The sequence below is a fragment of the Melanotaenia boesemani genome, chromosome 21 (assembly GCF_017639745.1).
Source record: "Melanotaenia boesemani isolate fMelBoe1 chromosome 21, fMelBoe1.pri, whole genome shotgun sequence".
Classification (NCBI taxonomy): domain Eukaryota; kingdom Metazoa; phylum Chordata; class Actinopteri; order Atheriniformes; family Melanotaeniidae; genus Melanotaenia; species Melanotaenia boesemani.
The window spans coordinates 10071574-10093980 of NC_055702.1; the positions used below are offsets into that span (position 1 = coordinate 10071574).

The window sequence follows — 22407 nt, forward strand, 5'->3', positions numbered from 1 at the left end:
GGACACCGTTGAGTAGTGGGGATATGGAGACACAAAAAGCTTCAGCAGACTGAGTGTATGAGGAGATTATTAATCAGTAGGTCCCTGTAGTGTTCTTTTTAATGAATATCATTCAGTTACAACATTGAAAATTCAATAAATGCTGAGTTCTCGTGTGCACATGGCAACATCCCACATGTTGTCAAACTGTTTGTTCCACTTTAATTTGTTGCATTATCTTGGGATACCGACTCGATGCTGTTTGTTGCACAAGCCGATGGATGAAGTCATCAATTTTACAACTTCTTCTACTCTTCTGCTTATAAAATGTTGGTGGAATATGCACCCATCTGGCACTTCAAACAACTTACAACAAACATAAGGATATCTAGGACAGCTATATGACCCAGATTTCCTACAATTATCTGCAGTTCTTGTGTTTTAATTGCAATAGTTCTCATTTGATAGTATTTTACAGGGGATACATGATCTAAATTGAGCATCAGAGACTGGATGCCTTGTGTTGTTGCTGATCAGAGGTGAAACACTTAAGTAATTCAAAACAAGACTGAGCCTGAAACTCTGTATCATCTATGAAGATTTGAAGTAGTAATTCACTGGAGATATGAAGACTAACTTATCTAAATCACAAGTGATGAACTGAAACAGAATTTAGCATTCATTTCTTAAACTTTCTTAAAGTTTCCATTACAAACTGCCATAATGCTGTCATACGTTGGGAGGAATACACTGTTGTAAATGTTTTTATCTTTGGATGTTTGGTTGACAGTCAGCACTCTTGCTTCCCATCTAGACTTAGAGTATTTGCCAAAGAGCACATCACACGGCTGCTCTTTGAAGAGGTCCATGTTAGCTGCTGACCGGAGGAAGTTTCTGTTCGATAAATTTGTGCCCGAGTCTTAAACAGGCCAAAGCGAGCCGCAAGGAGAAAGAAGTCCCGTCTGAAGGTGCGAGTGAAGAAGGCGTACAGGAAGGGGTTGGAGCATGAGTTGATGGGGTAGAAAAGGACCAACAAGAGTTTGGAGTCCGAGACAGTAATGAGAGGGAGCTTCAGGGCAGCCGAGGTGGCAAAAAAGGAGATTGGAGCCATGCAGACGAAGTCGGTGAAGATGAGGATGGCCATGCGCTGAGCCACGCGGGTGTCGGCGTGGGCTGGCGGAGATGGAGGCTTGCGGTAAGTCAAGTAGATGCTGAGGTAACAGCCGCACACACAGAAGAAGGCCAGGATGTTAAGAAGAAGTAGGGAAACCACATAGACCCGTGAGACCACAGACTCCACATCCATTGGCAGGCAGATACTCACCTGCATCAAGAGATACATTCAAACACAATGATGAGAGGCCTGACTAATCTAAATTTTCACATCATATCCTGGGCTATATAAGTAGGCTATATAGACACCTGTTGTATGAAGACAGAGCTGAGAGCTTTGTTATTATAATTTAGGATGTACATCCTGAAACTGGCAACTTTTAGTACTCGGTGGCAACAGTGGAAATGCAATAGAAAACATGTCAAACTATCGGCCCTGAGCACCACTGGAAATACACTCATCTTCAAAAGATTGAAAGAGGCTTGCTACTTGCAGATGTTTTGCATCAAAATGGGTTCTTCATATTTATTTCTTATTTATTTTGTTTCCTTTCCTTTAGATGTGTTCCTACTACAACACATCTGATTCAGTTTAATCAGCTTCCTCATCAACTTCTTTTGTAAAGTCCTGAAGACCAGGACTGAGAAACATAGATTTAGCTTATTTTGTGTCTTTCTGCGCTCAATATACATTTTTTTCAATTACTCTCAATTTATTCACATCTAGAATACTTTTTGTCTTACATTATTAATTTGGAATTTACTTTTGGTTGTTTAGTATCAGTTTGGTGATTTTGCATTTCTTCCAGGAGCAATTTAGCCTCAATTTTGCATCTCCTGTGATAATTCCATGTGTTTTAGTAGTTATCTATGTAGTATGTGGTTGTTTTGAAATCCTGTTTCGGTCACTATCAACTCTACCATCTTGTTTCTTTTTGGTCATTTTACTGTAATCTCTTTTGCATCTCACAACATATAATATATTGACAAAAATGAGCAATATTGTACTTCAAATTCAGTAGTATATCTTTGTGTTTTTGTGTGTTAGTTGAGCTGTACTGCATATTTGATGATACTGCTTTGATCCCTACAGAATAATGACCACACATTTTCTTTTTCTCCTGGGGTTTAACAGAACAATCAGTCATTCAAAAGAGAAATTAAACAGATTATTTACAGATGAAAATAAATTAGTTGTAGTTTTTAATCTTATATAACATATTCTGCTTTTCAATATGTAGAATGACCTTTATAAATATTTAAAAATAAAGAAAGACTAAATGTGATTGACTAAAGTACGCACTTTGCTGTAACTGCTGACCCCAACTGTGGGCAGTAAAGCAGCCAGCGAGGAGAAGATCCAACCAGCTGTCATGATGATACAAGCGTGCCTCAGGCGAAGCTTACGGTCAAGCCGCAGAGCGTGTGTGATGGTGTGCCAGCGCTCCACAGCAATGGCTGTTAATGTGAACACTGACAGCTCACTGGCAAACACCTGTAAATGACATGGTAATTTATTCAAACATGGATATTGATGAGTCTCTTCATTAATGCATGCAGTCAACTCTATCTGCGTATTCTTACCGTGAAAAAGCCTGCTGCACTACAGCCAAGCCCCATCTGCCAGTCAATGGCATGGTTGTAGTACCGTCCATGCGTGAGCATGTCTACAGTTGCTATGACTACCAGGTAGATGCCCATGCAGAGGTCAGCAAAGGCCAAGTGGCACATGAGGAAACGAGGAACAGTCAGCTTGGAGCGGCTGCCTGCCACACAGTGGTGGAAATGAAAAATACTCAACTCACTTAGTAATATGCATTCAAAGCGGAAAATTGTCCCACAGATCAAAACACTGAGACATGATGACATAGTTGTGGGGCCAAGTTTATACTTTAGTAAAGAACTTGGGGAAATGTGAATACATTTTTACACCCTTGACAGTAGAACATCTGAGATGCACAAACAGAACAATCACATGCAGCACATGTGGCTAAATGCCATGCAGAACTGGCCAAAACTTGACATGAGGTTTGTTTTCCAAATTTCCTACCTAAGAGTACAAGAAGAACCATTGCGTTGCCCAGCAGGGCGAGGACAGAGATGATCCAGATAAGGACCCTTAAGGGAACAGGGGACATGATATCTTCACAAGGGTTGAAGTTGTCAGGTGTTGGGGTGCAGGTGACAAAAGTGGAGTTTGTACAGTGGTCCCTGAAGAAGGGAGTCATATCCCTTGCTTTGGGGAGGTCACACAGTGGATTCCACCTTGATCTACAACACAACACCACACAAGTGAACCTAGGTTACAGTGCTTAAATAGGGCTAATGATTCAACTGGTCTAAATGTTTTAGGGTAACTGCAACAATGGATACAAGAACAGTATAACAACATGTTACCTGTTTCTGTGCACATTTTGAAAGGCGCAGCAGTGTGATGGGTATGTCAGATTGGCTAAGTGCAGATTGGTAAAGTGCTGCAGAGGAGGAAGTTCTTTCAGCTGATAGGCAGACTTTGCAAACAGATTTTTGAGACCACCAAGGATGGAGACTGGTAGAAAACTGATTGCTGTTTGAGAGATGTCCCTGCAGAGACAAATAAAGACAAGAGGATTTAGCAGGGGGGTCATTGTACTTGAATTTCTAACATTGTTCTACTGTTTTTGCATTAATTTGACTCATGGCCTTGTTTCCAGAAGAGTTGGGATGGTGCATACCAAGTAAACAAATACAAAATGCAAAGGAAACAAAACAATTATAACAAAAAAGGCCCTAAACTGTTAAGCAGATGAAATCCTTGATCAAACATGGCGAAAGAACATCTCATTTTCTGAACTGTGTAATCTCCCTTGTTTCAACCTTTTCTGAATCATGTTGCTGACTTTGAATAGAACATGCATTCGAGAAAGAAACAACAACATTGACCTGTATTCAATTATGAATATCAGGTTTAAATGACTTGAAAGTAACTGTACTGTACTTTTATTTGCATGATATAAAGCAGTCCACTTTGGAAACAGGTTTTTTGATTAGTTGATGAAACCCAAAGTTCATATTTAAGAGTCATAAAAATACAAGGCTGTACAAAAGTCTTGAGTCAGCTTTCACCATATTTTCCTTCTAAACAGTCAGATTTTACTCTAATCTTTTTAAACGGTCTTAAGCAATAGTTTATTGGTTTTGTGAAGGTCTTTCTAAGTTCATCTTTAGACTTTGGCTGCTTTTTCACTCATTTTAAGTCCAGTCCTTGTATCTGACCATTTTCAAAAGAATATATTTTTTTATGTTAAGCTGACACTGACCCATGAATAATTAAGTATGATAAAGGAACCTATTTCATGGGATGAATCAGTGTTGTGTCAACAAATAACAGACAGCTAAACAAAGAACCAATTAAATTGTATCTTTAGAAGAAGTATTTACGCAGCAGCGAGGTGAAATATTAGCTGAAAACTTTGCTTATCTCATGAGAATAGGGTAATAAGTCCTTCAATAAACTGCAGAAACTAGAAACGGAGGACAAAAGAAGAAGTTGCAGTTGCAGATGAAAGATCTACTGTTTGCTGAAATTTCCTCCCTTCTTAAAAGGAAACGGGGAGAAAAGGCTGCATTATCCAAGTCAGTGGCAACAAGTCTTATGGAGTGATGAATCCTCCCTAAAGCCTGGACTTTAACATTACTGAATGAGTGTGGGATCATCTTGACAGAGAACAGAACAAAAAGCAGCCAACATCCAAAGATTCTTTGAAATGTCCTTCAAGAGGCCTCTAAAACTATCCCTGAAAACTACTTAAGGAAACGAATAGAAAGCTTGCCTTAGAGAACCTAGACTGTATTAAATAATTAAAAATTAACCAAATATTGACTTTTAGAATTGTACAAACTCTGTTTTTGTCTTACATAATGTATTTCCAATTATATTTGCACGTTTTAACTTGGGATGCACACGTATTGGCTGTTATTGGTATCGGCAGAAATTTAGCTTGTTGACTGCAACAAACCCATCAGCCAAAAGGATAACATCAACCAAAAACAGTGACTTTGGTTTAGCTTTTTAAACTTGATTTGTTAGAAATTTGCACGGTAATGTATAGTTTCTGTTGGGATGTTATAGAAGACCAATACATATATAAATATAAAGGCAAATATATATATATATGGTCTATAACAATCACATCCTGAAATATAACTGCACTTTTGTTTGATTCCCATTTCAAAAGAAAGAGTTCTTTCTCATTTAATTGACCATCTATCTCTTTTAACTTTAATCTACAAAAAGTTTTTTAAGTATCTTCCCACACATTTCTCTGTTTCTTTTTGTTTTTTTTTTTCATGCAGTTAGAGTTCAGTAAAAGATGATGAGGAGGGTGAATCATGTAGGCACGAGATACTGTTGGATGTCATGCTTACAGTACCACCAACTCACTGGAACCCACAAAGGCATTGGGACTGATGTGAGTAAGCTGTTTGTTGTCTCTGAGGAGCCTAAAGGAGAAGCAGAATGAGCGAAATGAAATATGTAGGATGACTATATATTTTTTTTTGCAAATCTTCTGTTTGTAATTCTGCGTCTGTCTGTGACTCACAATCTGTACATCTTTGTTCCGTTGAAGGCGCCACTTGCCACCTCCTTGATGCCATTTCTGGTGAGCCGTCTGTCATAAGAAAATGAAGCCAAATTACAGTCACGTGGCTCCAACACTGATCATTCCCAAAAGTAAATTTATTAGAGCTGCTGACGCCAAACTGTGTGTTTGCACTTCTTTTGTTCCCCACTAACCAAAGCTGAGCAAATACACAAACTTTTTGTTAAAAAAATACTATATGTTCACTGTATTTGTTATCTATTTTGTTATCTCGTTGTTCTACTGTTTAGTTGTATAGATGATGTGCTGTAGGCATTGACCAGATATGAAACATCATATCTCTATGTAAAGACATAACATGTCAACCTTTGTCTTTGTCCCATTTTAATATAAATTTGTGGTTGTTTTGTGGTCTGTTCTCAGTTTACATCACATTAAGTTCTTCTTTTTGTAGATGTTTCTTTTAAGGTTGCTGTCTAATTTCTTTATGACTGTTGTTTGTTCTTTATTGGTGGTTTTGCATTTCTTTGTTTTTATACTGCCTCTTTCTAATTTTTACATTTCTTCACTTTTTATCTTCTGCATTGTGTCTTGTATCTGTTTTTCAGATATATTATATTTCTGGGATAAAATCAGGGGGGTCAGTAAAGTCCTGTATTTGAGATATAACTTTACAATTTGATATAAGAAAATAGGCTTATTTAATGTTTTTGCTGAGAGATTGCTGCCCTTCTCTTGCATGCACGAGGTTATAGTCAGCAGCCGGAAAGCTTAACGAAGAGCAAAAGCTGGAAGCAAAAAGAACCAGCTGGCCTGGCTCTGTCTAAATTTTTAAAACCTTTGTGGCTTAATTAAAGCATTATATTGTTTTTGTAAGGCTTTCAAAAATTAGTTTTGTAGGGATTTACGTGCCAGACTATTTATCAGCCAGTTGCAGTAACTTCCTGGGTTCTCACTGGTTGCCTGGCAACAATTTAGAGCTAAAGAAAAGTCAGATACTTTATTTATGTGAAACCACAAGGTGTCGTTTTTACACTTTTGATATTTGTCCAGACTGAATGAACAGTACAGTAATTAGTGAGGTTTGAAGGTGCTGATAGGAGGATTTTGTTACCTTGTAAGAAGTTTCCAGTTCGCTTGCTAGGCTAAGCAAATCCTCATATTTACTGTGGAAAGAGTAAAATTCCATTTTCCAGTCTCATTTGAAAAGCCTAATCCTGGAATACTGAACTATTTCTTTAAGTAAATGTCAGAAAAAAATTATCTGTAAAATCATATAAAGAAAACACCATGACACAGAACTGGGCCTGTCACTTTTGTGCTATTATAAATGCAAGTGTCATTGAATTATTATTATTATAAAATATGTCATTACGTTTAAGATGCATCAAAGAGTGAAATGGACCTCTCCAGTGTCTAAACTGATTCTGGCGAGGTTTAGTAAATGGAGATTAAGAAATATTACGCTTATATATATATATATATATATGTGACGTGGTTTAAAAAAAAAAGCTCCAGTATCGTATATCTGGGGTAACTGAACCATATAAGAAACTTAAATCAAACTGCAATGTGTTTTCAGGGTCTTGAAATCCTTTTGATGATGGGGTCAGCCGGGGCTGGCACATGTAAATATGTAAACCCCATGAAAACCTTCTAAAAGGGTCTAGATTTTTGGAAAAATGAACTGATTAATAGAACTAAAGTGGCCATCTAATGTAACAAATAAAGCAACATTTGTAAAAGCAAATAGCCAATATTATTATTTTAAAAACAGTTGTTTAATTAGGATGATCCTGCATTGTATGACTTTAATCATTCAAACACTTATACTGGTTATTAGAAAAACTTACTTTAAGACAAATCACAAGTTTTATCACATTTGGTGGTTTTATGTCTTTTACATCCTGTTCATAAAATGTAAACAGCCTGGACAGACAAATATTATCGCCCTCATAGGCAGTGGATGAGATGATGCTGTATAAATGCTGCATTATGACTAAGAATGTGGTTGTAGTTAAACATATAGAAATACATTGCATGCTGCATCCACTTGGACTTCATCTGCATCTGAGATTCATCCCGATCAGTTTCCATAGAATATTTGTTAGAAATTGATTGTCTGTTATTAAAGTGACTCCTGGAGGTCCATTTGGATTTTAGGCATAGTCAGTGCAAAGTGAAATGTTAATTGGAGGATTTATGCCTGAAATGAAAAGTTTTCTGTTATATTAAATTTTTTTTTCTTTGATAACCCTAAAACTTTTAACAGGAGATGATGAAGGTATTTTGCTAAAGAACAATAAAGCTGAGGAAACAAACCAACACTGATTTAATTTCAGCATTATCTTCACCAGACTAACAAGTACTGGCATGTGGATGAAGCATATTATAGATTTTTCATTTGAACTTGACTCAATGTGCAATTTTCAGCTGGATTTATGAGCTGCTGCTGAGATAGAGACAAAGGAAAAATGTGAAGTGATGTGAACATAAATGTGGTGACAGTCTAAAAGAGTACAAAAACAGAAAAAGAAGAGAAATAGAAAAATTCAGGGAACATTTATCACTGTGCAATGCTTGCTTGGATTTGAATGAAAGTGGTGTATTTTTGAAAGGTAAATCACTCACATCTCTTCAATTGTTTGTGTGCAGAGGCCTTTGAAGGCATTTGCAGGGACAACCTCTAAGTAGATGTTGTCATGAAGGTCGCTGATCAGCAAAAGATTAAAGAAAAGATAACATAATTAATAAAGAAGAAGGGAAATGAGAAATAGAATTACAGTTTTACAAAAAGACCTCAGCAGGGACAAATAGTGCAAGTGCAAAATATATAATGTAACTCAGAATCCCTGTGAAACCCACAAAAGACAGATGTCAGATGATAGCTAGAATAAGACAGGAAGGAAGGTTTGCTTCAAAGAGATGAATCTCTAAGGATTCCTCTATGTATAGGTTTTCACTGCATCCATGTCTGCATTTGATATGTGATTTCTTTTGAGCAAACTTAATCCTGTGTGCTTATAAATTTAGGTTCATGCAGGAATCATGGTGTGTGGGTGTTTCTGTGCATGCTTTGGTTTACTTTCATTGTCTGCTGACACCTACAACAGAAAGCGCTGGGCCAAGGAGTGGATCTTGGAGAGGTTTGGAAAAATTCTCAGGCCAGTGTTAGAGATGGTCCTGTGATGTAAAAATTCAGCCAACAAATGTTAATACATTTAAACTGCAACCACTGAATAACACTGTGCAGTCACAAAATAACACACATGTAGCATTCATTGTACTAACTGTGCTAAAACAACGAGTGGAAAAATTCCTAAACTAAGCAAGGAGCTTAAATTTCAGAGGGAAAATTAGATGCTTATCATGTTAAAAATTTAATGAGAAGCAAGAACTGGTTCAGAAACTGTTCGTAGTCATGGAAGCAACAATATGAGAATTGTACAAATGGTGTCCGCGAAGGTAACGGTGCATTGCTAAAAAGATTGCATTGCTTTTTTTGTTTTTAATTATTATTTCAACCAATAAAAAAAAAAGTTAGTTTAGCAGACCATAGACTGTAGAGTGTAAATGGGTTATTTATGAAGCTCCTCTGGTTTAAAACACCATCCTATAACAAATTATTGCATTGCTACTTATGGCTGCAACTTCCAAACTAATATATTTCAGTCAGTGTTTTCTTTTTTTTTTTTTTTTAATAGATGGCATGGGACTAAAAAAGACATTTGCAATGCACAGTAGATATAGTAATGAGGTATGTTTAGGTAAGTAAAGTATTTACAACCCCAAACATTTACATTTTAATGCCATAACTAAGCAAAAGAAGTGCAAGCATAAGCAAAGAGTGGGTAAAAAAAATCAGACTCAAAGTTATTTGGTCTGACTAGACATGACTGTGGATCTCCTGGTTTTCACTTCCCTCTGACCTCCTGGGCTGACTTTCTTTTTTTTTTTGTTGCCATTTTAAAACTAATTAAACATTTGTTCTGGGATGATTTTATGTAATACAGTGAGGCTGTATTCCTGTAAGCTATTTTTGTGGTCACTCAACATTTTCTTGTGGAAAAATTTGTTGGAACTTATATCCTAATTAGCCATATGTGGTAGACATTCTAAAAATGTCTGTTTAAAGGTGAATCATTACAAGCATTTAAGGTCCTACAGGAAATGGATCAGGTTATCACTCATAAACCAAACTCTTTCAGCCACTAAACATGGGGTTGTTGATTCATTAAAGTGGTGCCACAATTGGATTTTGTCAGATTTTTGCACTTTGGCGCCCCTTAACGAAGGGTAACTTAGCATCTATCTTGTCTCTTCTCAGATCTCTTTTCTAGTAAAAGTAATTTCTATATTAATTCCTTTTTAATGTCCTGCTCTTTCCCCCTTTTTTCTTCAAGTTCTTTAGTGATATCCTCTTGAGTTTCTTTGCTGAATCAACCATGGTGCACACCCAAAGCGGCCAGTATGTTGATATCCAGCTGGCAGTGTGTGATGCAGTGCCGTAAAGCAAAGTGCTGGTGTCATGAGATGCCCCGGGCTAAAACTCAAAGATGTGAAGTGCAGGTACTCAGCCTTGGGTTGCCATAGATCAAAGACAACGTCAGGAATGTGCATAATGATTATTACTGTGCCTGTGGGCGTATGGGCGTACCATGAAATTTTGGACCCTATCTACAAACCATCTTTGTCGATCGATAGTTCTCACGCATACTTTCCCCCTGGTATAGGACTATGGTAAAAAATATAATCTTAGTTTAACCTCTAAATGGCAAAATGGCTTCTCTGGCCATGGTCCTGGTTCATCTCCCAGAGACTCTTCTGCTTTGCACAGCCTCTGGCTGTCTTCCTGTCCCTCTGCTTTCCTCTCCTCAACCTCCTCACTATTTTCACTGAGCGGCATGGCTCAGTGGGTAGAGTGGTCGTCTTGTAGCCTGAATGTTGCCACTTCGATCCTCGGTCTGTCAAGCTCCTGTCGAGGTGTCCCTGAGCAAGACACCGAACCCCAAATTGCTTCTGATGGGTCGTGGTTGTATAATGTAAAGTGCTTTGGGTATCATTCCAGATACAGTAAAGTGCTAAATAAATACAGACCATTCAGATTAACCCTTACTTCTCATTTCTTTACTTACATCTTCTGTATCTCACTTTGTGCCACAAGAAGGACAGACCCCGTACAAGCTAGATAGATGATTGGTTGTAAACTGAATAATTAACAGCCACCATGAGTTCATCTTGTCTTACATCCTCAGTGATCATCTGGACATGATGGACCTGCTGCTGCTGCTGTTTCTGAAACTGAGGACCATGTGGTTCATGATGTTAAGCTTCGCTAATACTGATGTTACAGTATTAAAGTGGTACTGAAAGGTTCCAACATGATTGCTACGTAGTAAACCTTGACTGTGAACTTTTTCTAGTACGTATCTTGAAACAAGCAAGCTGGGCAGGTTTCTGATTCATGTCACTCCTTTATTTTGAATATATAAGACATATAATTATTATATATAATTATAATATATATTAATTATAATATAATAATTAAAGACATATAATTATAAGACAGCCCTTTTTCCAGGTTACAAATCTTTATAATGTATTGACTCAAAAGCACCAGCAATAGGTGATATAATAATCAGACACTTACTTATTCATCATTCATTGTGGCCTAAAGTTGGAAAATTCTCGTCCTGTTTTATTTTATTAATTTAAACAATGATAGTAGACAATTTGTTATTAAAATTACAGACTTCGGGGTCTGGTGCATGCAGTGTTTCAGATCACAATGCCAGTGGCATCTTTACAACACAAGAAATCCACTGACACCAACTATGTCATGATGGATCACTGGGAAAGGACTAAAACATCAATACGAAGTGGAACTGTTTTTTTTTTTTGTGAGTTCTGTAAAATCAAATTCTTTTAAATTTAAGTAGCAATTTAAGAGTAAAAACTTTGATGAATTTCTGATTCCCTAAAATGAATTCTAACGCGTTTCCTACAGACACCTGCTGCTGATTTCAGCTCAAACTGTGCTGCTCACGTCTTCTCTAACATGACTAAGAAGCTGCTGCCTCTCACTATATTTTCTTTCCCTTTTTTGGTATCCAGACTTCACTTCTTTGGGAAGTACATGACTTTCTTCCACAGCTGTGCTCTGTGTCTAACTCAGTTGAACAGAACGGTTTGGATCTGGACTGAACCATTTTTTATGATTTTAGAGTAGTGATGGAGCCCTCAGAGAACATCCATGATTATTGTTAGTGCAAAATTAATTCTCTCTATACCTTCATTTAGGCAAACTGACTTTATCATATTAATTCATTAGACATTTTAAAAGTTTAAACCTTTTCATTCCAGGATTTTCAAGGACCTGCCCTGCAGTGGGCCCTGAGTTTACCACTCCCCCCACCCACTCGAGTCCGATGCTGCTGATTGTGCCATCAAAACGAATCAGACACAGAGTTTTAAGGTTGAGAAGCTATGTAGTATTTGTCAGGGTTGAGGCGAGAAAATGATGGGTGCGTGGCAGTAAGACTACATGGGCAAAACGAGACATCAAGACTACAATTGACAGGTGGGGAATAAATGAAACCAAGGGGTATATATACACAGGAAAACTAACAAGAAACAGGTGAAGTGAGTTAGCCAAATCAAACCAGCTGCACCAATGAACAAAAAAACATGACAGGACCACAAAAACCAAAAACTCAGATCATGACAGTGTAGGCTAAAGTTGCTTAATCACTCTTTTCATGCAATTTATTAAAATGCCATGACAGTGCATTGGTATGTGAAATTTTATTTTTGTGTCCACAAAAGAAAAAAAGGAAATATATGATGCACAATGCAGGGCAAGACAGTCAGGCACATAGTGGTCAGTAACTAAAAAGATCCCAGAATAAGCCATGTATTTTATCACAGTGTAGGCAAGTAGGATGGGGTAACAAGTTCAGTTTTCTCAAGCATTACAATTTCAAAACTCCAACGCCTTGAAAGAAAGTTTAACTTATTATGAATTCTCGTTTAATGCATAGTTTACAAAGTCTAAGAGTCCATTTACCTTCATCGCCACTAGTAAGTAAGTAAGTAAGTAAGTTTTATTTCGAGCACATACAAAACCACATGTACAGCCATGAGAATTCCAAATACAAAAAAGAAAAATGAAACAAAGATCATGCTCGAAAAGGGGCGGGAAGATGAGGTAATGATAGATGCTAGATGGTAGAAGAATGTTAGTTTAGTGGAAATTTATTCTTTTTATAGCTTTACTGTCAAACAGCAGAACTGATTTGGTCTTGCTTTTTATTAACCTTTGACGGGTAATATATTTCAGTTTTTTCAAATAGGTTTCAATCAAGCTCAAACAATGAAACCAGACTGAGACAAGGATTTTTTTTACTTGTATTTTGTTTACTACTCAGGTGTTCTTGTTTGAACTTTAATTGTTAAAAGAAATATGCCTTTTAAATTTTATGCAGAGTTTTTGTGCCCTAGTTCTTATAATTGGGGCAAGTACATCAGAACTGATGGTACTGTCCCTGTGGGATTTTAGCAATGCACTGTTCCTTATAAATGGTTAAACTGAGATTGTTTTTAAAGATAGAAACCATTCAGCGCATACAGGTAACATGCAGGGAGATGTTAGTAACACATTTTGTGGAGCAGAAAGAAATGTTTTATTGGTTGGATGAAGAGTGAATCTTGGTTTTGCATCAAGGGAACCAGCCTAATTAAAAAATCATGTATCTGGTTGTGTGGGCCATGATAAGTAGGCCTGTCACCCATAACCTATTTTGGACTCACAATGAACATGAAAACATAAACTGAAAGAGACAGTGTTTATCTTTGCTACGCTCTCAGTGAGTACTCACAAACGACGTAGGTTCATAATGTTCCTGAAAGCATCTGGGTGGATGAATCTTAGGTGTTTTGACTTGGTTATCTCTCTGAAAGAAACACATTCAGTTACACACTTGTACATAACTGGTTTTACAGGGTTTCATCACTGCAGTCATCCTGAAAGACATACTTACATTTCAGTAAGCTCTGGGAGATCAGAGAATGCAAAAGCTTTTATACTCTCCAAAGCAATGTTTTCAGATATGAAGCTAAGGGAAACACAATATGACATATGTTTATAAATGAGTCTGCCAGACTTTCATTTGCACCCATTATGTAAATGCACAGTGGGTGCATGCATATAGTATCTGCCAAGTTTTCTCCTCAACTATCTGGGCGATCAGCCGTCTCAGAGTTTGCAGCTCCTCTTGTTCTATTAGAAGACTAAACACACAACAGTGTAGGAGAAAACGGAGCTTGTGTAGTGGTTTTTAGAAATCTGTATACTCACATGTCAGTAAGATGAGCGAGACTGGCAAAGGTAGATGTACCAATGCTCTGCAGCATGCCATTCCTCACTATAGCACTAGTGTAGTATTAGATTGGAAAGAGTGGAGAGATGGAAAAATAAAATGTTATCAAAACATAACTGAAGCAAGTCACTAATAAGTTGTGACTCATTTCATTGGTCATCTTAAAACAGCACTCACTGCACATGAAGCAAATAGGCTAAAAGGAAAAAGAAGAAGAAAAAAAGGGTACTCTGCACACTGAGGTCCAACATAAAAAGGTGGAGCTTTTCTTTTTTGTGTGTGAATGTATAAGAGACAATGCTATTTAAAGTTGTATTTTCCAAAGCCTGAGTGTAATGATCAGGTAATGTCTGAAATGTAAATAAAACCAGTGAACAGTAAATAAATAAATAAAAAAAAAAAAAACAATTAATAAAGGATGGTACAGGTAAAACAAAAGACTCCACTAGAGGATGAGTAGGGGTTCAACACAGCTTAATGTGATGCTGATTTATCACTTAACATCTGTATTGTTAAAAAAAGATTTAAAGAACATGGATAAGTCTATATGTAGGGCACAAGACTAAAACTAACTGATGATTATAAGATGATAGGTCATTATTCGGTGGAAATCATTGAATGGGCTAAAGACCACTTCATAGTTCATCCATGAAAAAATTGTAAATAATTTTTTTCTCTGTCTGAAAGATCTGTGTGTTTTGACTTCTGCACATCATTATGATCAAATAATAAAGATGAGCAACAGGCACACTTACATTTTCCTGAGGTTTTGGAGGTGGATGAAGGCGTGCTGTTGAATCTCTCTGATCTGTGTTTGCTTAACTTGCCTGTTGATGCAGACAAAGCCACTCACATCAGCCCTCAACAACACACTGATCACAGGTATTTACATTGTGGAAGATAATTAGCAAACAGCACAAATTTTCATCTGTATGTTAGGGATATGGGTGCGATACTTTTAGATTTTCATGTTTATATGTGCACCGAATCATTAAATAGGCTGTCATCACTCACTCACTGTTGTCGAAGATTTCTTTCCAAGCAAGATATAAATTGTGTAAATAATGTGTGTGGAGGATCCCAAGCATTTTGCAACTGGCTGTTGTAGATCATCCGAAATGGCAATTCATTGCCACATACTTGTAAATATCCCAGCTGCTCCTGAGCCTTGACCTTTGAGCAGAGCAGAAGAGATGGGAACACACGCATCGCTGCCTGGGAGCTCATTGCACTGCATTCTCCTGGGAATACTTGCTACTTTTGGCATTTAGTATGTCCTTGGTTTGTAACTGTGTGAAAGTGTGTGTGAGCATCAGTATTGCTTCTATGAGTAAGATTACGTGTAACTTAACTCTTTATATGTATCTCCAGGTGTAAGTTTTTAAATGTTATGCCACTAGTCCTTCGTCTCTAGCCCTTGAAGTTGCTTGCAAATGTGTTTTGCCCTCTTCTGCTCTGTGCCAGTCTGTCAAACACCTAAACTTTTAATCAGTCAGTTAGAGTGACACCTTGAAATTTCTGAATCAATAAGAAACACAATAGATTTTGCTGAGAGTTATTTGGAAGGTGTCCAACTGTAGTTCTTTATCCTCTCGTGGTTTAGTGAATCATGCAAATAAGGCCTCTGTTGCATGAAACTGGCTTGGTTGGTTGGAATGCTGCTTAAAATGTGAATAAAACCAGAATATGCTTATTTGCAAATCTCATAAACCCATAATTTATTCACAGCAGAAAACTTGAGACATTTTACTATTTCATAAAAATCATAAGTGCATCTTGAATTTGAAGGCAGCAACACATTTCTAAAAGTTTTGATGACTGGGCAATCAAAAGTTAGGAAAGTAAACAATACTAAAAGAAGAAAAAGAAAATGCTGGAGGAACATGTCACAGCTAATAAGATAATTGGCATCAATTCAATGGGGTTCAATGATGGGGTTTATTAAAAAAAACACCTTAGGGAAGCAGGGTCTTTCAGAACTAAAGATGTGCAGCATCTTGCAAAAATCTGTGACTCCAAACTGAGACACAATTTCACAATTATGTCTTTCATCTTAAACCTGCAAAGACTTTCAATATTTCATCACCTAGACAACAAAATATCTTCAGAAGTTTGAGAGAATCTGGAGACATCTCTGCACATGAGACACCACCAAATATCAGTCTTAAATTGAAGTAATTATAAGGCCCTGAAGCAGCATAGAATTAAAACAGGCAAGATTATGTTGCTGCTGCAAACCACTGCATGATTCAGCAACACTTGTAGAAACAGACAATATTTTCACAGAGGAAAGTTCTTTTGTATTAAAATTAATCTAGATTAAATTTGGATTTCCTCTTTGAAATTAATGGATGCTGCATCTTCCAAACTAATTAGGGGAGGGAATATAGAGCTCGTTGTCAGTGATTAGTTAAAAAATCTGAAACTCTGATGACGGTGAGGTTATTGTAGTACCAATGGAGCTGGCAGCATGCACATCTGGAGACACACCATCAATGCTAAAAAGTACATACAGTGTTTGTAAAACAGACATCCTCTTTATCTTTGAGATAAAGCATAACCCTTACAGCCTGATCGGCCTTTATAAGGACAAAAAGAACTACAGACGTAATCACCTACTATAAAAAAAATAGCAAAACAGACCATGGTGTTTAGTTTCAACTGCTACTCAAAGTGTAAAAACCCTGATGGTCAACAAACAAGACCCAAAGTATATTTTAGTGCAAACATTAATGTTTATAAATTATATTTAACTTTTTTTTTGTGTTATAATTGGAAAAATAAAAATGGCAAGGATAGAAATTTCCCATCTCCACTCTGTTTCATTGCAATTTACTCATAGTAAAAGACACAAACTTTGTACAATCTCTGAGGTCCCAAGATGTCCCTAGACACCAAAAACATGCACATGAACCCTATCATTGCATCGTTTTAAGCTTTTAAAAATGTATTTATTTATTTTTTTGAAGATAATGCTTAACAGGTTAAGCTTTCTTTTTTGGTGAAGCCTCTCAGTTTACTTTCTTTAGTACTTAAGGAATCCCTTTAGTTGTGCTGCTCTAGACTAGCCTGCAAGGAAACATCTCAAGTTGCACTGAGCAAATCTCAGCATTCTACTTTTTACTCTTGTGTTTTGGTGCATGTTTAATCCTTTGATCTTCTGATTCTGCTGGAGGTATCTTCCTGTTTAAAAGTAAGTTTTTTCTCTACTGTCACCTGCTGACCCTTGCATGCTCACAACAGGGGATTGCACCAAAAAATTTTATCCATTGTAGTGAGTTTATCAGGCAAGAGTGGGAGAACTTTATCTCTGGAAATTCCAGCACCTGGTCTTCTCACTTCCCAGATGTTCAGGGACTATTTTTCAAGAAAGATGGGATACTATATGTTGGTAAACATTCTTTAAGCCCACTGCCATGAAATTCAAGAAGAATTCATGTTTTTCATAAAACCCTGAAATCTCTCACTTTAAGCATTATATTTTTTATATTTTAAAATAAACTCTATAATGATTGAATACAATATTAGTTTATGAGATTTAAAAATCACTGCCTTTTATTTTTTGTGTACATTTCATACAGTGTTGTAGATCTAGAAGACTTAATATGAATCTAATTTTCAAAGTAAAATATTGTGGACTTTTTGGGCATTGATCCCACAAAACTATTTGATGACACCAGTATTTTGTGGGGACACAGATAGCATGTCATATTCTCTGCTAACAGGTAAAACATACAATGTGCTTATAAATGCAGTGAAGGCTTCAAGCTAGTAAACGTGAATGCAGTACACCCACACAGTAAATGCTGAAACACTGAATTTAAACTCAACTGTTTACAAGAAAATTCTAAAGGACATCTTTAACCTGTGGCTGCACTGAGGAAGAGCAGACAGGCTTTGCATGCACTCCCTCAGTTAATAAATGTTTAATAAAACCAGCAATAGGAAGCTGGTGCACAATTTAGCCAAGAGCAGATGAGTGAGGATTAGATACGAAAGTCTAAGTGATTATACAAGCTCACAGGATGGGATTTTGTAAACATTGCATACCCTTTGAATGTGAAATGGTGTAAGAGCATGGCGAACAGAATGCACCAATTTGAGAAGTGCTTTTGTAATACAGACCTAAATGTCATTATTAGCTGATCAATTAAGAGACACGATGAGTTTTAATCTTTACTTTTTTTTGCAGCTTTAATAACTCAGTTTGAGATAAACAACTCCAACACCCTGAGGAAGATTACCATTAATAAGTTTATAGTTTGGAATTCTGTTGACTTGTGATATTAAAAATCCAATATTTAGTGTTTTAAACTTTCTGTAGAGACTAAAGTGTCAATATTCTGGGCTCTGATACTTTATGAGTCCAGCCACTATAGAATGTCCCCAGTACAGAAATACAGCAATTTTATTATTATTTAGAAATGATAAGTAACAGAAAGGCAGGTTGTATGTCAAATTAGAAAGTTTAAAAAAAAAAAGAAAAAAAAGAACAATAAAGAAATAACACAGGTGTTTTCAAACAGAACACTGTTAGGCTATAGTTCTCTCAAACCTTTTTTCTTTTTCCAAGTGTATATATATATATATATGTGTGTGTGTGTGTGTGTGCAAAATTAAATTAAAACTCCACTATAATATCTTGAAATTGCATTTAAATTCAAGTAATTTGTGAGAATTTGTGCAACTGAAATCTTAACTACAATAGCCACAACACTGCATTTCCTCCAAAAAATAACTGCAGATATATTTACATCCACATGTTTCTGTGAGAACTTTTAAGGGTACTTACAGGCACTGGGTGTTGTTAGAGATGTTAGAGGGAATTTTCGTGGCCCCAAATACAACTTCACAGCATGTGCCAATCAGTCTGGCACAACCAGTGTCAAATCCATGTTTAAGGTCCATTTTGGAGCCAAGCACAGAAGTAGCTGCCACATTTACAACTAGTATTATTAACATTATCTGTATCATCAACGTCATCTTTTCAGTATGCCTTGGTCCAAACATTTAACTTTTTGATCTTCTAGGTTTTCTTCTTCTTTGGTGTCTTTTACCCACTTACGCTGACATGTATGCAAGTCCTCCAACAAAGCCCACAGTTTGATGTGATAGTTTTGCTTGTTTGCTCGTTTTTCCTGTCAGGATTTGTTACTAGCCTAGAGAAAAAATGGCATGTGAGGTGTTTTGGTGTTTTCATGCAGTCATGAATGTTGGGGGCGTGTGAAAGGCTTCAAGGGTGTATGAGGATGTGGGAGGTGTCTTCTGGATTGTGTGTGTCTTTTAACAGTCTAAAAGTCATCACAGTACAGAATTAAACCCAAGTTTTTTTTGCAGATTTGTTCCCCCCCCCCATTCATCCAGAAATCTGTTTCCACACTGCAACTCGTAGCTCTCAGAAATGAAATCATACCAAAAAGCAATCAGAGTTTGGTCACTAAAAAATGGTACCTTGTTATAGTTACAACAAAAAGACACTTACAAAAAAAAAAAGAAAAAAAAATCTTATCAAAACAAGGTTGAAAAAGCATCACACTGTTGACAAGCCTATTATGAAAGTTGACACATTCTACATTTGACAGAATAATGATAAATGAATAAATAAATAAATGAATAAATGAATTAATGAATACATAAATAAATAAAAGGAAAGAATGAAGGTAAGAAAGAAAGAAGCTCTGAATTGCAAAATGGAAAGAGTAATAATCAATAAAAAAAATGCTAGTAAAACAAGCTTGCTAGCTTAATAGCTCTTCTTGAAATCTTTGTAGTAATAAGTTAATTTTCATTATTTAGAAAGAAATAAGCTAACACACACATACAAAAGAGAAAAAGGTAAACATAAGACAAAGACTGAATATTTTCGCTGTGGTGTTGGTGTCTGTGAATGTCTGTTAGCATTAGCTTATCCAAGCTAACTAGCTCATTAATGATAGCAATATGCTACAATGTAATTGGAGAAAAATAGCTTAACAAAAAAGAAACAAACTTACAACAAACATGGTGGCTATTTTATGTAAACCAGCAAAACAACAAAAAAGCTCTCAGATGATAATAAACAAACAAAAACAATTTAGTTTATTCAAAAACCACACCCTGTTTGTAAAAACTTCAGCACATCAGTTTTATGTGTGCAGATTTACAGAAAGGATAATTTAAGACATGTTAGATATAGATATAATTTAAGATATTTATTTATATGAATTATTTTTCTTTTCTTAATGATAAGAAAAATATGTAATAAAAATGTGCTGATCCTCACTCAAATTCAGTCTGTGCCTATGGATGAATTTTCATTTTTAAATGAGAGTACACCCGCTACAAGCCAATAAATGGCTTTTATTCTGCTTGTGGTAACAGGTTTTCATCAATGTTTTATGAGCTGCAAAATGGTCTACTTTACCTCTAGCACTGAGAGCACATGCTCGTAAATGCATGACTGCATCCTACAAGCCATGTTTCTCATAATCTTTACTCTTTGAGATAGTCAGGCAACTTGTGGTGCTATAAATAAACTTATCAATAATAATATGTGCACATGTTGGGTTCTCTAGTTTGAGGATCTTGCAGATACATGTGAAATCTGACCAGATCTATTGTAGCATGGGTCCTCTGCACTGAATTCTGTTAACAGGATATTTTTTTTTCTATTCAACTATTCTGTTCATGCCGCCAGAACCAAGACCACCAGAGTAAAACATATTTCCTTTTCTCCACGACTCCAGTGTGTGTCTGAATTTACAGTTCAGGGAAACTGCATTTCTTTTCTGCGTCTTTCATTGTGGTGCCTTGTGACTTACAAAAAGTGGCGGTTAATTAAGGAAGTGTCTTAATCTGTCTTTGCTAAAGATGGGAGCTGATAATATGCTTGTGCATTTGTGTACTATGCTGATCAATACTCAAGCATTCCCATTTTACTCTGGCATCATATCATGAGGTTGATTTATATCATGGAAAAGCTTTTTTTCCCCCTACTTTTCCTCATATCTGTCAGGGTTGCCTCATAAATTTATTGCTTTAAACTCAGAGAAATAAGAGTTTAATTTTAAAGTTATGACCTCTATTCCTTTTCTCCATGCTTTTTCTCTTTTTTAATTACTTTAATACCCTGCAATGATATGTAGTGTGCACTACACAGTTTGCTAACATTGCTTCCTGACTGGAGAAATAAAATAGTATATGCTCCAGCTTGACAGGTAAGGGAAAAGCTGATAGAAATAAAGAGTAAATGTTAATGAGCACAAATGGCACACTGGTTAAAAATAAAGAGCATGTTGTGGTAGAGGTTCTATTCAGCTAATTTGTCTGATAACCTTTTATGATATTGCACTGGCTTCAAGGCTTCATGTTATTACAAGTTACATTTCTATGTCTCACTCTTTTTTGTGCGGTAGTCCTTTTGTCTCTTTCAGGTGTAGCTGTTTTGTCTTCTATCTCATATTTGTATTCAGTGATGAGCACAGTTTGATAAAAATGGACATATTTTTTTCAGTATGTATGATGTGCAGCCTGCTTGCAAGGACACTCAGAATTCACATGTTCCCAAAAAAACATGCTCACACAGAAGTCTTTAATTTTTAACTGGAATGGACTCTTCTTGAATAATTCTGCCTTTCCCATCCATATTTGTTGTCTGTTGTAAGAATATCTAGAAGCTCTGTGATTTATTCCAAAGCAGGGAATAAAATTCAACCTTGAGCGCTTGACACAATCACACACACACACACACACACACACACACTTTGATTATACAGAAAGAAAAAAATTAAACAGAAGGAAGGAACGAACAAGACAGGACAAACAATCTAACAAATGCTGAAGGAGTGGAGATGAACTAAGGAAGAGGAAAATTCATGGAATGTGTACGTGCTTACGTGAATTTGTAGATTAATCTATTGGTGACCTGGGAAGGGAGGAAGAAAAACATTGTCCAGTTCTGCCTCTACTCCCCTTCTTTTATCAAACCAGTGAAGACACAAAAATAGACCCTTTTCACACAAATATTTTGACTGTAAAGCAGGTGGTCAAGTCTTATTCTGAATTTTCAACCACATTTTGAGTCTTTGAATGTGACTCCTCAGTCTGAAAATAAGTTGATATGATGATCTACCTCTCTATAAATTAAATTAAAACTTATAACTCAGCTTTCTCAGCACTATGTTGCACAATTTCTAACAAGCGTTGGACTGGACAGCTTGACAGACGAGATATAGCATTGGGAATTTGGATTAAACAGAACTGGCATTGCCCTTTAATAAAATCACAAAAAAACAAATGCACAATCTGAAAATGAATGCCAGCACATAGGTATAGGTATTTTCAAAGTGAATCTTTGTCACACTAGTATTCAGGTG

General features: G+C 36.4%; 1 protein-coding gene across 1 annotated transcript; it reads right to left on the reverse strand.

Moving 5' to 3' along the window:
• Nucleotides 1–220: 220 nt before the first annotated feature.
• fshr (follicle stimulating hormone receptor) lies at nt 221–19236 on the reverse strand. Its single transcript, XM_041974723.1, has 14 exons — nt 18846–19236; nt 14809–14880; nt 14032–14106; nt 13715–13789; nt 13553–13627; nt 8784–8858; nt 8307–8387; nt 5676–5744; nt 5500–5574; nt 3490–3675; nt 3143–3363; nt 2677–2858; nt 2396–2587; nt 221–1303 (listed from the first exon to the last, which is right to left on the reverse strand). Exons 1-14 carry the CDS (start codon nt 19061–19063, stop codon nt 770–772), a joined length of 2130 nt encoding a protein of 709 aa, XP_041830657.1. The 5' UTR covers nt 19064–19236; the 3' UTR covers nt 221–769.
• Between the last annotated feature and the right edge of the window lie 3171 nt (nt 19237–22407).

Bases quoted from the DNA above. Each gene is read 5' to 3' on its own strand.
- fshr (XM_041974723.1), bottom strand. From the start codon at position 19,063: ATGTTTGGACCAAGGCATACTGAAAAGATGACGTTGATGATACAGATA. The intron at 13,628-13,714 runs GTAAGTATGTCT...TGTTTCTTTCAG, and splicing joins CTCCCAGAGCTTACTGAAAT to AGAGATAACCAAGTCAAAAC. The intron at 2,588-2,676 runs GTAAGAATACGC...TGTCATTTACAG, and splicing joins GTGCAGCAGGCTTTTTCACG to GTGTTTGCCAGTGAGCTGTC.